The sequence below is a fragment of the Protomyctophum bolini genome, assembly GCF_963924005.1.
Source record: "Protomyctophum bolini genome assembly, chromosome: 7".
NCBI classification, from domain to species: domain Eukaryota; kingdom Metazoa; phylum Chordata; class Actinopteri; order Myctophiformes; family Myctophidae; genus Protomyctophum; species Protomyctophum bolini.
The window spans coordinates 44,147,092-44,161,216 of record NC_137868.1 but is presented as its reverse complement, the minus strand read 5'-3'; the positions used below and the strand labels follow the sequence as shown (position 1 = coordinate 44,161,216).

General features: G+C 42.5%; 1 protein-coding gene across 5 annotated transcripts; it reads right to left on the bottom strand.

Moving 5' to 3' along the window:
• Positions 1 to 1,911: 1,911 nt before the first annotated feature.
• On the bottom strand, positions 1,912 to 13,188 carry ccdc106a (coiled-coil domain containing 106a). 5 transcript variants are annotated; one of them, XR_013964403.1, is made up of 9 exons: positions 13,080 to 13,188; positions 12,201 to 12,273; positions 11,508 to 11,606; positions 10,407 to 10,667; positions 9,525 to 9,581; positions 9,029 to 9,307; positions 7,489 to 7,656; positions 4,151 to 6,379; positions 1,912 to 4,112 (listed from the first exon to the last, which is right to left on the bottom strand). XR_013964403.1 is itself a non-coding variant. In XM_080768765.1 (8 exons), the coding sequence occupies exons 1-8, from the start codon at positions 13,119 to 13,121 to the stop codon at positions 6,063 to 6,065; spliced, it is 1,296 nt and encodes a 431-aa protein (XP_080624891.1). In that variant the 5' UTR covers positions 13,122 to 13,188; the 3' UTR covers positions 1,912 to 6,062. The 5 variants fall into 5 exon arrangements, 4 of the variants coding, with proteins under 4 accessions (XP_080624891.1, XP_080624893.1, XP_080624894.1 ...); XM_080768765.1 differs by having other exon boundaries at positions 1,912 to 6,379; XM_080768767.1 differs by having other exon boundaries at positions 1,912 to 6,379; positions 10,449 to 10,667.
• Between the last annotated feature and the right edge of the window lie 937 nt (positions 13,189 to 14,125).

Sequence of the window (14,125 nt, the reverse complement as noted above, 5' to 3'; positions counted from 1 at the left end):
GAAGGTGATGATGCTGGTCCGTGGCGTGGACTTCCGGCGAGTACAAAAAGCTCTGACTTGTTTGTCTTGGTCTGTAAATCTGTTGTTGTGTTGTTTTTGTTTTTGTTTCGTTTTTTCAGTGCTGTATGCTTATATGAGCTGGTAGATTACCAGATTTTTCTGTACAATATTCTGTATATATTATCAATAATAATAGCAAATATAGCTGCAAGCAGCGATAAGGCGGGACCAAGAAAGAAGACAATACAATAAGAACAATATGCACAAATAAGACTCACGGGCTGAGTTGTCAGTAACCGGATTTGAACACACAACCTTGTGGTCCAAAGGCGAGAGCTCAACCAACTGAGCTATCTGGACAGAGTCCAGTTGTTTCATTGTAAACAGTAACATCATTCAGTGTTTTGGTTGGTGTGTTCTCATTTTGGGCATGTCATTATCCAACAGTGTGTTTGATGTTCATGTTTTCACGTACAAACTTCTCTTCAACCGGGATTTCAGCTAATGGTTCATAGATTGTGTGTAGGACGTTTCACCCAAATCATAAATTTTTTTCACTGACGTTTTTGTGCATTTTGATCAAAGATCCTGGGATCTTCATACATTTTCATATACCGGTAGTTCATACATTTGAACTGTTTTTCATATAATTCAAAATGGCGGGTGATCTAAAGGTCAGAGGTCAAAAGTCAGAACACGAAAGTTGTTCGGCATGAGAAGACACATATGTGTATCAAAGTGTCATTGCCAACGATCAAACGGTTCATGAGCTATGCACGTTCAAAGTTTGCATTTTCAATTGAGTGCTATAGCGCCACTCTTTGGTCATGGGCTTCGCATAGTTGCCGTTTGGCATGGCCCTCTACCAGATTCCTTGCGAAAACCGACTGCACAGTTCAGTCAGAACTGCTATTTTTGGCAGAAGAAGAATAAGGAGAAGGAAAAAGAAACACAAAAAAAAAGTGACCAAAGTCACTTTGTGACTTCTTGGTCCCTTAAAAATATAAACAGTTATAATATGGTCATAATCTATTCCGTTAATATTGGGTGTATGCAAAGCCACAGAACTGCACTTTATATCCATCTTCAACCGCTTATCCGTAGTCGGGTCGCGCGGGGGGGGAGGGGAGATACAAAATGTATCAAAGTACAATGTGCATGCACACAATATGTAAATAAATAAATGTGTTACATTTTCTTGCATAAACACTGCACAAATTATTGCACATAACATGAGTAGCTGTTATAATAACATAATAACATAACATGAGTAGCTCTTTGCCTGCCTGCCTGCCTGCCTGCCTGTCTGTCCATGAGTAGTTATTTGTCTGTCTGTCAATGAGTAGCTGTCTTACTGTCTGCCTGTCTATGAGTAGCTGTCTGCCTGCCTGTCTATGAGTAGCTGTCTGTCTGTCTGCCTGCCTGCCTGTCCAATTGTCCATGAGTAGCTGTCTGTCTGCCTGTCTGAGTAGCTGTCTGCCTGCCTGCCTAATTGTCCATGAGTAGCTGTCTGTCTGCCTGTCTATGAGTAGCTGTCTGGGGAATAGGGAATAGGGATACACAGTATATGTCTTTCATTTGCATTGCATCTCTCCCCCCCCCCCCCCCCCCAAGCTTTTATTTTCGTTCGAGTAATAGTACAACTCTAATAGTATTACTTATAATAATGTAATTAAAGATAACTTCATTCAGATTTATTTATTTTTATTTCATTTTCCAGATTTTTTTTTTCTTCTTTTTTTTCAGATTTTCATTGGTGGGCCAGTCATAATGGTCCCGCGGGCCTGATGTGGCCCGCGGGCCTGAGGTTGAGTATCACTGCCATAGGCCATAGCCATATTCGTGTAATTAACAGGAGCCTGATGAGCGGTAATGCTAGACTGAGCATAAAACAAGAAATGCATACATGTGTCATAGGAAATCAAACGCTTTTAATGACATTTCTGTCTTAACAGTGAAGCTGATGATGCATAATCAGCAATACATGGTTATTGATTTTATTTCATTTTAGTGAGACTTTCACTCCAGTATGTTGGCTATGTCATTCATAATAACAACATAAGGGAGATACAACAGGAAACAAACAGATACTTTAAAAAACAATGATTTGATTCTGCAAATTCATGGCGAATCAGTTTTTACAAAAGTCGAAGTGCACCCTAACATTACATTGATTGATTGGTTCCTTTTCAAGTCCAACTATAAAGTGACCCGTATTGAACATAATAGAAAAGACACGTTGAGTTCCACAGATAGGTGTATGGAGCCCTGCTGAAGTAACCTCGGCGTCACCAGGCTTTCCACCTCCGAGGAAAGCCTGGTCTGTGTCTGGTCAACATGACGGAAGTTACCATCCGCTCCTGACCGGATGCTAAAAACACGAAATGGAATGCTGCCCAGGCTAGCGCTGAAGTGAGTTTTGACCTTTGACAAGACAATCTTAACCACGTGAACCCTATAAGGAGTATAAGCTGTCCCTATTCTAGGAGCAAACATTCAGCGAAAACATTTTGGTAAAGAGATCTGGTGCAGAGGGAGAAAAAGAGTCTAGACCTCTGGGGGCCAAGGACCCCTTAAATATCTGAGAGAGATGAAGCAGGGACCCAGCACTATACATATTGTATAAAAATGTGTTGCATTTTCAGATTACACTTTTTCCATGGTTTAATAGATAGCTTCAGCTGCAACTATCAAGCGGTGTTGGATTCATGTTTTTTCAGACAGATTTAACCACCTAAACGACACTTAATACCTAGCTACGTATCTCTTTGCCGAAGTTAGCCAATCTACAATCTCACAACGCCTTTGGCTAAAGTTCTCCTCAGAATAGGGATGCTATAAGGTTCAAGTGGTTAATGCAAAAAAATATCCTATATCACAAGATTTGGTGGTCCGCCCTGTAGTAACTCTGAGGACCCCTAGGGGTCCCGGACCCCTTGTTGACTCCTGGTTTGTGTGGATAAAAGGGAGTCAGTTAATGATACTTTTCCAACTTCACCATATCAGCTTAAAAAAAATCTTTTCACTGTACAGTTATACAGTAAACACTATACATTACGGCTGCACTGAAAATAATTATGGATTTTCAGCGAGACCTCTATAAACTACATACCATCGAAATGGCTCATTTCACATGCATTTGTAATATGGTGTTGTGAAGCAGAAAAAGACCATTCCATGTGCACAAACTAGGGCTGCAACTATCAATCTTATCGATTATTATTTTTCTATATATCAACAAATCGATTAACCATCAAAGCGTTAAATTATACTTCGTCGCACAATGGCGTTGAGCAGAAATAGTGTAAATAGCCGATCTACAAGCTGAGCTTGTAGGTCTGCTATTTTCAATTTATTTAAAAAACATATTTGAAACCTTTTGCCTATAAGCATTTGCCCATCAATTGCAATTAATTAGTTGCCGATAATGTTTTTCATAATCAATTGATCAGTTCAATCAACTGTCGCAGCTGACTTGATTTGCCTTAGTGCAAATCATCGCAATCACTCAGTCTCACTGGGAAGATCACTGGAACGTTATAGTGTTGTGTGATTAAGTTCAATATTTCTTCACGCAAAAGTGAATATTAGAACGTTAGTGGTATACAAAACAGCATAGTAAATAGTAGCAGACCATTGTAGAGGTGCCCAGATGGACCCCTATAGGTCCACATCCACATCCATGTGGAGGAACTCTCCTTCAACCAACCCTCCCGGGTGCGACTTAATGCCACAGAATGCCTGGGTCAACCTCAATAGACTTGGCTCTGGAGTAGCTATACCTGTCACGTGATCGGAGTGTCTGCCACTGGTCTCTGTGAATGCGTAAAAAACCACAGGCTGTTGAACACATCATCGCTGAATCATGCCCAGTCTTCAAGTAAGTCAGCTGCCTAATTGAACTGGACGATGATACCACTCCTTGGCTGATGGCCAAATTGCGTACATGTGTAGCCCTACACCAGGGTTATTTGCGGCCCGCGGAGCGCCCCCTTGTGGCCCCTGGAAGAATTTTTAAAAAGAGAGAGGGGGGTGTCCCAGATATAAATGGCATTAAATGGGGGGCGGTATAGCCTATGCATGTCAAACTGGGCATCCTTTTCGAATGGGGTCTTGCCCTGAAAATGAATTTTCAGGGCAAGACCTCGACCTCGCACGTGCGGACTCGGCCCCCAACCTGGTACCCTAGTCAAAATATGGCCCTTGAGAGGAAAATTTATTGGGGAACCCTGCCCTACACGAACGAACAGGCCAAAATATCCTGTCCTTGCAGTTGTCTCTACTGTAGATAAACCAGATGCTACACATGACTGAGCACATGTTACAAGTGACAAAAAAACAAACAAGCAAACCAAAATGTTGGTAAAATGGTAACAGGGTAGGTGGACACCAAGGAAGAGTGGGCAGAACAGTGTTAAATTGGCTATTTTCCCCCAAATGTAAAAAAAAAAAAAAGTGTTTTAAGTAAAGTATACAGTACATGATCAGAACATGCCTTGCATGTTCACATCATGTTATGTATACCGGTACTCTTTACATTACCATTTTTCAAATATATATATATATATATATTTTTTTGGACAAAACAGGCACATTTTACATTGAGGTGCCCAGATGTCCCTAGTGCACAGTGCCACCTATCCTTGTATCCTGTCAAACATTGTGGTGGTATTACTGTAGGTATAGGGACTTGTACTGTACTCGGTTCCATTCTGATGCAACTACTAGACTACTAGACTACTTTTTTCAGTTTGCAATGACACACATGTCCTTCCCTTTATGTCTTCTGGCTCATTGACACCAGGAGAAACGGGAAGGCAAGGAGAATGTAATAAATTACTAGTGGGGCGGTTAGTGTTAATAAAGTGGCCCCTTGACTGGACTGTCACGCCTCGCGCGAGGCAAATCACAAGATGACAGTATTATAAGGCATTGTTGAAATGTAGCCACACTGCTTCTGTGTAGTGGAAGGTAAACATTTGAATTCCAACATTTTTGAAATGTTTTTGAAACATGATTGTAACACGAGCAAACGAAAAAGAAAAAAGTTGAATTGATTTCTTTTGTGCCAGAATCCATTATTGAAAAAGATTTCCAGGTAATTGAACTGCATCCATTCAAACATACTGTAGGAACAGTCTGTCTGTTATTATATTATTTATCTGTATCAGTAATAAAGAAAACATATCATGTGCGGCCGGACATTGTCTTTTTCTTCTGTGGGGACGGGGAATATATGTTATTCATTGTTTCTGTATCGGTAATAATAACTATCAACCACTCTTGCCTTTGAATCGGCTTGGGTAACTATGCAAAGTGTCTTTTCCTCCCAATACTTTCACCAGTGGGTGACGGCTGGCAGATGTCTGCTGTGAATCATACAAGACATACAAGTATTTTTAAGGGAAAACGGAACAGATTTTCTCATCCCTTTTCTGGCTGCAGCGGGCCCCTCTCACATACTTGGACTTTGACCGCTATTATAAATCAATGGCTATAGGTGAGTGGAGAAGGTGAGGACCAGTGTAGCATATCGACACTAAAAGAGGTGACAGAACAAATATAAACTAACAAAAAGTCTTTACCACAGTATACACAGCTGAATCCGGGGGACACTGTGACGGCGCAAAAAGAAAATGTCCATGACCGCGTGTCCCCCTGAGATGCCACCACCATGCTTTCAGCAGTCGAGCTGGCCCACTGCAGCCGAAATCAACCGTGCACCTGATTGCTCCTGCACTTATTACCCAACCGGACCGTCCTATATCGTCTTTCCGGAGCAGGAGAGAGAGAGTACCCGTCCAGGGGTGAATATCTTCGGTCCGACACGCAATAGTCCGACACACTACCCCAAAACCCCTAAGCGCAGCGAGTCTTAACCACGGCCACGTATGTCAGAGCCACGGGCGTGTCTTAACCGGCCTTAACCGGCCACGTATGTGTCGTAACCGGCCACGTATGTGTCTTAACCGGCCACGTGTGTTGACTATTCACTCGTCACTGACTATTGTCGGACTAACGCATGCCCCCCACCCGTCCACCACTCTCTCCCCCCGTGCCTCTCAGTGTCTGAACCTGTAGGAGATGGGCAGCAGCAGGTTGTTCTTCTTGAGCGCCTGCACGCGGCTGAGCGTCTCCTCGTCCAGCGCCATGTAGCAGCGCCGGGCGTAGTCCAGCAGCTTCTCCTTGGACGGGTCGAACTCGCCCACCTCGGCCACCTTCTCCGGCGCCACGAGCAGCAGCTCGGCGATGGGCGTGGTGGAGGCCACGGTGTTGCGGTCCACGCCGTGGAGCTGGAAGGCCTTGGACATGTTCTTCAGCCGCTGGTAGGTCAGCAGGATCTTCTTGTAGCGGAACAGCACGCCCGCGGCGTCTTTCACTAGCGGGCGGGCGGGCGGGCGGGTGGGGCGAGAGTGAGAGGTGAGCAAAAGGATTGTTTAATGGACGGACTGGATAAGTGTTAACCAAGACTCTACAAATGCCTTCCAAATTAGTAGTGCCAATTAAGGGCCCCAAAAATGATATGTATTTGGCCACCATCTGAAAATGTTTGTGCCAGGGACCCCTCAGAAGAGAAGTTATTAAAATAACTCAACACTTTTTTTTCTCCCAGAAATAGTTACGTGCTGTGAGCTTTATAGGCCTATTTTCTCTTCTGAACCACTATTCTTAATCCTAAGAGTTTTCTGAAAAACATGTTGCTGTATATAATAGCTGTCGTCTCTCCATTCCATTGTATGTATTGAGGGTGAATATGACACAAAACGTATTCTTTTAAGATATCACAGAGTTAATGTTATCACTCATACTGAATGAAAGCGCTAACGTTTTTTAACTCAAATCTTTGCTCCTGGGGGTGGGGGGGTAACCTGACGCTGCCAGATCCAAAAAGCTTGCTACACAAATTTGTTTCACAGCTTATTTGGATCTGGGATCGCGGAAGCAAATTCGATGACGGGGCTGTTCCTTTTTTTCAAGATACATGGTAGATGATTGGATGGGAGCGTCTGTCTATCACCGTGTGGGCGTGCAAACACAACCAATCATATCGACGTGTCTATATACCGTCACATCCGCATCCCGCCTTTAGCTCACGCTGATTGGTTCGGTGCGAAGCAGATCTGACTCAGGGCTCAACTCTGTCAGAGATCCCAGATGAGTGTTGTGTTGGGGAATATGTTTCCGCAATACCGCCCTCATCTGGCAGCGTCAGGTTAGTGGGGGGGTCCCTGGAACAACATATTTTCAGATGGGGGTCGGAGGCCAAATACAGATAATTCTGGCGGTCCTTGACATGAAAAAGTTTGAGCACCACTGACATAGAAACATGGGGCTTTCGAGAAAACTGTCATGATTTTTAGAAGACATTTGGTAGAATCGGTCTCGGTCGAAATGGGTTAACAAACTGTGAAGAGGATGGGTTAAAAAATGCAATACTATACTATAGAATAGTTGGTCAAACACACACACACACACACACACACACACCTCGTTGTCGCTCCCTGCGGACCTGGAAGATCCGCCTCCGCTTTAGCGGGTGCTGGTTGTTGTTGATGGCGTCCGACATCACTTCCTCCCCTGAAACGATCCCCTCCTCCTCCAGATAGTTGTCGTGGTCCAGGTACTCGTCGGATTCTCCCAGCAGTGACAGAGGATCTGGAGAGATATGAGAGAGTACAGAGTACAAAACAAATCAGGCTTTATCCCATTTTGACCCATGGGAACAATTCTATGTATTTCTTCTAAATCCTGACTGTGTTTCTATGTCAGTCGTTCTTTGATTTTTCAAAAATAGCAGACCTACAAGCTCGTAGCTGCTATCTGCTATTTTTCAACAGCTAAAGCGTAACATAATGCTAACACCAAAAGGGGTTCCCATCCAAAATGGGTTATAGGCTGTAGTGTGTCCACTGACTCCAGCGACACTGAGAGGGAGGAAGACGCCTGAAAGATCTAATCGCGAGGGTCTTCTTGGCATCCAACATGCGGAACACCGTGGCTCCGGTTGGTGGAGATAGTACTCCGAAGTAATTATCAATACTGCAATGTAGAGAATATACTCTGTTACAAGTAAAGGTCAGGAAATACAAATGTACTTGGTTAAAGGTAAAAAAAAAGAAAATAATTGGCATCAAAAATACACTTAAAGTAGCCAAAGTAAAAGTACGTTTTCAGCCTGATCAGAACCTCATTGACTTCCATGAAGTCTGACTCGTCTACTGCGATGGGTCAGTAAAGCTCCACTGACTGGAACAATCTTCTTCCGCTTTCAATTACCTCTCTTGGCCGTTTCAGGACTTCCCTGTATTATTCACATCTCCAAACAACCCGTGTTCATGCTTCTAATACTGCTTGCACACATGTTTACCTCTAACTTTGACACATGGGTTATAGACTATAGTACTCTTTTCTCCATTATTTCCATATGTAAATGAGAAGGGGAGCAAGCTAATTGTACCTGTATGTGTATGTCCTGTGTATGTGTACTGTAATGTTGCACCTATGTGTCTTTATATTAGTACTGTGTGTACTTGCACTGCTGTAACGTTGTCGTCGTATGTATAGGACCCCCTCTCAAACGAGATGCGGCATCTCGAGGGGCCATATCCTCTCAATAGAATCCTAAAAGCTTATGAAAAGTGACCTTGTGCAGAGATTTGAACTTGAAATGCTCTGAGGCGGCTCACATAATAAAAGGCTTTTTAAAGCTGCTCAGAACCAATGAAAACCATTAAAAAAAGGTGTGTATAGTGGACACCACATAGTGGTTTAAATTGCATCGATTTGTTTTCTTCTTAGCAACAAGGTTTAAGTAAGTAAGTAAGTAAAGTCAGCCTTTGCCGAGCCATGTGGCCCATATAGGGGCAGGAGCCTATCTCCTGTTTCTGTAGCGTGTGAGGCAGCTTTGATGTACAAGTACACCCCCTGGACATGCCGCTATAGTATGTCGCATACCGTCAAAAAGATGTGGGGGGTCGCAGCACAGCAGCAATACTATACGACGTAACACAACCCAGTGGTCATATACCTGGGCCTGCGTTGCTGTGTCTGCTCATGTCGTTCATGGTCGCCCTGGCGCTGCCGCCGCTGTTGTTGTTGGTGCTGCTACCGCCGGCCGTGCCGCCGCTACCGCCGTGAGCCGTCAGCAGGCCCTGGAACGCGTTCATAGAGGCAATCTGACTGGCTGTCGGGCCGGAGACGTGGTTCTTGGGAGGCGCCATGGCTGCCGGAGCGGGCCTTCGCTGGACGAACTGGCGCGAGGGGAAATGCTGCTGCTGCTGCTGCTGCATGTCCGACTTCTGTTGCTCTGTGACGGAGAAAGGGCTAGTTCAAGTTGAAGACTTTGATGTCTCCTTCGTGAGACCTTTGGTTTATATATATACAAACACATCACATCACAGTGTAAGAGGAGAAGATCCTATATGCAATGGTGTATAGCTGTACTCAAGCAGACAGCCATAATCTAAGAAACAGAAATGGGAGATCAGACGGATGCAGTGCAATTAAGCAAACAAATGACTCACCAGCTGGCCGATCTTCCCCTCTTCTCGCCCTCCAGTTGAATCTCCTCGACTCATAGCCTGCAGGAGAGAGATCCGACACCAAGTTGACCAAAGTGCTTCACGGTAGACAAATAAACATGGCAAATTATCAAGCAAATTAAACAAAGAAAAGAAAAAGAAAACAAGGAACATATAGCATTTATACAAACAGGAGACATAGACAACAAAAATATGTGACCATTAAAATCAGATAACATTAAAACTCTTTCAGCGCCACCTGGTGGTCACCAGTTTTGGCTTTGGTTGCCAATTAGCCCATTATTAAAAAAAAGAAAGAAAATGTAATTCTATTATGCATGTAATGTGCATGTCATCACCTGTACACCAGATTAGAGGAATTTTCTAAATATGGATTTTTTTCAAAAAAAAAACTCGGCTTATCGTCCATGGCAATCAGTGCAGAATTGGATTCAACTCGTCTTAACGTTTCTGGCACTTAAACGTAAAATCTAGAGAGAAAAGGCGAGTTTTAAGTAGGGACTTAAAAATCTCGATAGATCGAGCAGCTCTAATGTGGCATTTCTGCTCCTCATCCGTCTCCCCCGCAAAATATGAACGCTTTTTGGATCATATATCGTATGAATTAAAAAAAACGATGGCAATGTAAGCTAGCAATGTATAAAGTCAACTTTTTTTAGTAGATTGTTTCCGGGTCTTGGGTTTCAGAGTAAAAGCGGACAGACAATTCTGGCACCCCAGAGCTCCTATTTTGAAGTAAGAGACATTATTATTATTTATTTTTTTAAGATTCCTTTTTTGCGGCTTACGCCTTTTATTGTGGGGGGAGTGCATGTGTTTTGAGGGTGTATATCGGCTCGGGCTCCGTCCCTGGGACTCACTCACCGTTGCTGTACTGGCTCGGGCCCTCATGTCCCTGGGACTCACCGTTGCTGTACGGGCTCGGGCTCTGTCCCTGGGACTTGGTGGAGAAGATGAAGCGGTCCAGCTGGCAGCGCAGGAAGTCCCTCTCCTCCTCCAGGTCCTCGATGCGCTTCTGGAGCCACGAGTTCTTCTCCAGCGAGATCTGGAGCTGCGTCCGCAGGTTGGTGATCAGGACGTAGGAGCTGTTGCTGGCCTGGGAGTGCCCCCCGGCAGGCGGCGACTCTGGAAAGTAATAGAAAATGGTTGCGCTTCAGTTTACCCGTCGTGCAGAAAGCTCTTGGGCTATATCTTGCCTTAACCCTTATCCCTGAACTTATTTGCCATTTTTTACTATTTAAAAAAAAAAAACTTTTAAAATAGTTCAAATAGCCGATCTACAAGCTCACAACGTGTAGACGGAGATGGGCTAGTTGAACTATTTTCAAATGATTTTCAAAATAGTAAAAAATGGCAAATAAGTTCAGGGATAACGGCTCCATAAAATGGGCTCCATTTTCGTCACCGCTAATTTCGTCACCCTTAACCATAAACTTCTTTGCTTTTTTTTTTTTTTACTATTTTGCTAAACATTTTTGAATAGTTAAAATGGCCAGTCTACAAGCTCACAACGTGTCAATGTAGATTGGCTAGTTGAACTATTCAAAAATGTTTTGCAAAATAGTAAAAAAGAAAAGAAAAAGGCAAAGAAGTTAAAAAATGGAGCCCCTTATCTCCACATTCTTCACTTCTTCTTTGTGTTTTTCTTTTGTAAATGAATTGCTGTCACACAAAATATAAGCTAAAGTCCCGTCCCGTCCCCCCTTAGTTTCACAACTTGCACAATTACAGCTCTTTGGCTATGTGGGGCACTGTTACACAGGATAAGAATATCGTCACTGTCTTGGAGAAATCTCTTCTTATCTCCATATTCTAACATTTTGAGTTGTTTTTGTAAATTTATAATGTCCGTACAGAAGCTGAAATGTAACGGTGTTGGACATATGAGGTTTCCACTCGACAGAGACAATATACTGTATGTAGTGATTGATGACATATATTTGTAATATAGATTGGGACATTCACCATCAAAACTCTGATCATTTTGGTTGAAAAAGCCTTGCTGCTCGAAGCTGCTCTCCTCATATGGAAGGGATATTTCATAGGCGTCTTCATTCTTCGGGGCTGAAGAAGAGAATGAACATATTTAGCCTACAGGACAATTATAAAGTCTTCTAAACATGTAAAAAAAAGAAATCTATTATATTCTCTAAGAGATTATTACTTTTTAGATTAATGAGTTAATCTATCCAACAAAAATAGTTAAGTACAGGGCTTGTACATCAAGTGTACATCAAGCATTATGGTATACTTAAGCTATTTTAGAAAAAATATTTGAATATATATTTTTTCAGAGCGAACATTTATAACTCAAATCTTTGCTTCTGGGGGGGTCCCTGGAACTACATATTCTCAGATTGGGGACGGCGGCAAATTACATATATTTTTGGGGGTCGTTGACATGAAAATGTTTGAGGACCACTGACACAGAAACATAGGTTTTTCCGAAAACTGTCGAAATAGAAGATATTTGTAGAATCGATGGTAGGTCTAAATGGGTTTAATCATTTACATTTTAAATTTAATAGGCTACAAAAGCACTCTTCTGGGGGGGCTCCCTCCCTGGTCATATATATGTATCAACGTGGGGGTCGTCCGCTTGACACGAAAACGTCTGATAACTTTACTGATCGACTGCAGTCTTTCCACATGTCTTACTCTGCAAGTGCAGTGATCCTGTGTGGTTCTTGGATGTGGAGGCAACGTCTGTTCTGTTTGCGTCCTCCATCTTCTGTCTCTCACACACATGCACACACACACACACACACACACACACGCACACACACACACACGCGCAAGCACGCACGCACGCGCGCGCGCACACACACACACACACACACACACACACACACAATTCAAAGGGCTTTATTGGCATACGAAAACATATGTTTACATAAAAGCAACACACACAAAACCCACACATAAATGCTTAGACGTTATAGTTGCAGTATACCGTTAATTATGATGGATAACTAATTGTGTATTTTATTATTTTTTATAATCTAATTATCTATACCCCGGACATTTATTCGCTCCTCGGCACATCATGTCAACTTTGTGACATAATAAAAAGCTGTGCGTTTGGTTTATATAGTTTATATACGCAGACAGTTGTGTGAAATAGCTCGATCAATTAAGCCTGCATGCATAACAAATTAGTGCATATATAGGCTACATACATATTGCACAATGGACACATGATCAGCGCCTATTTAGATGGAGTACTATAACTTAGCAATTGCACGTACAGTATGTACACTAAACAGTGCAAACCTGGGTTTTCAAGCTGTTTTAGTGCTTTACTATACTCATGATGTTGTTCACACGCACTGTCTGCACATCTCTATTAATATTACCCTGCTGCCATTTAAAATGGACTCTAGCACGGCAGTCGGCTGGGCTTTACCCCCCGAATAAAACAATTATAACCACACACAACCTTACTAAAACATGTTTAAAATGTTGACTTGTTCTCATACAGTCATATTATAGGACCGGGCGAGCACATATTATGTTGCATTGCGTGTCGGTACGTACCACTTTACAGTTGTGATAATAATAACTTAAGCGTTCCAACATGTAATAAGACGTTATAACGCCGTCATATCTCCACTGGACGAATTTATCCGCTAGCTAACAAGCTAACAATAACAATTATTGCCTTTTCTCTTTTTTTCCTACTCCCCCCGCCTTCTTTTTGCGTCACTTCCGGTTGCAATTAACTCAGGGCAGGCAGTATCTTTTCATTCTTGAAGTTAAATATGATTCATATAGTTTTAGAAATGGTATTGCTTCATTATATATGGATTACATGTGCATACAGTAATAGTATAATATTTATTGGGAGTTAATAATAGCTAGTGGTGCTTCAAAGTAATGTCTCGTGTTTATATATTTGGTTGTATGATAACATTTATATTATATATTATATTATGCAGTAATAATGAACTGTCAACAACAGATGATCAATGATGAATACTGAATTGAAAATGGATGGACCCTGATGTAATCAAGTCTTAGTGCTTTTCAGTAGCAGTGTTTCTTTTGAACTGTAATGTGCCCATCCAAACTTTTCCTTACAATTTTTTTTTCAATCAATCAAGGACCCCAATCAATGTATTAATGGAAACAACAAGCCAGCCATATACCATAGGGCCAGGCTTTCTAAATCTTGGGTTTAGTATTGAACTGTACTTTCCTGTGTGATTTTTTCTGCAAACTGTTAATAAAGTATTCCATCATTTAATCAATCAATCAATCAATACGCCCTACCAACAGTCATTAAGACATGCAAATCCCTTGACTCCTTCAAAACCGCTCTCAAGGGCACCTGCAATTCGAAACTGGCCCCGTAAAATATGAATCCCCCACCCCACACACCCTTTTCCCCCCTCAATGTTGACAGTTTTTGTCAACAAAAAAGTAAAAACAGCGCCATCTGCTGTCTGTTTGCATTGGAATCAGCTTAAAAGCGTCTCTGTGGACGATGGGATCCATTCCAGCAGCGTCCATGTGGACTATGGGATCCACAGAGTACATTCATTACAGGACAGGTAAAACAGGTGTTGCGGTGTCGGGTGACA

Bases quoted from the DNA above. Each gene is read 5' to 3' on its own strand.
- ccdc106a (XM_080768765.1), bottom strand. From the start codon at position 13,121: ATGTTGGAACGCTTAAGTTATTATTATCACAACTGTAAAGTG. The intron at 11,607-12,200 runs GTAAGACATGTG...TCTCTTCTTCAG, and splicing joins AGGATCACTGCACTTGCAGA to CCCCGAAGAATGAAGACGCC. The intron at 7,657-9,028 runs GTATATGACCAC...ATATCTCTCCAG, and splicing joins ACACAGCAACGCAGGCCCAG to ATCCTCTGTCACTGCTGGGA.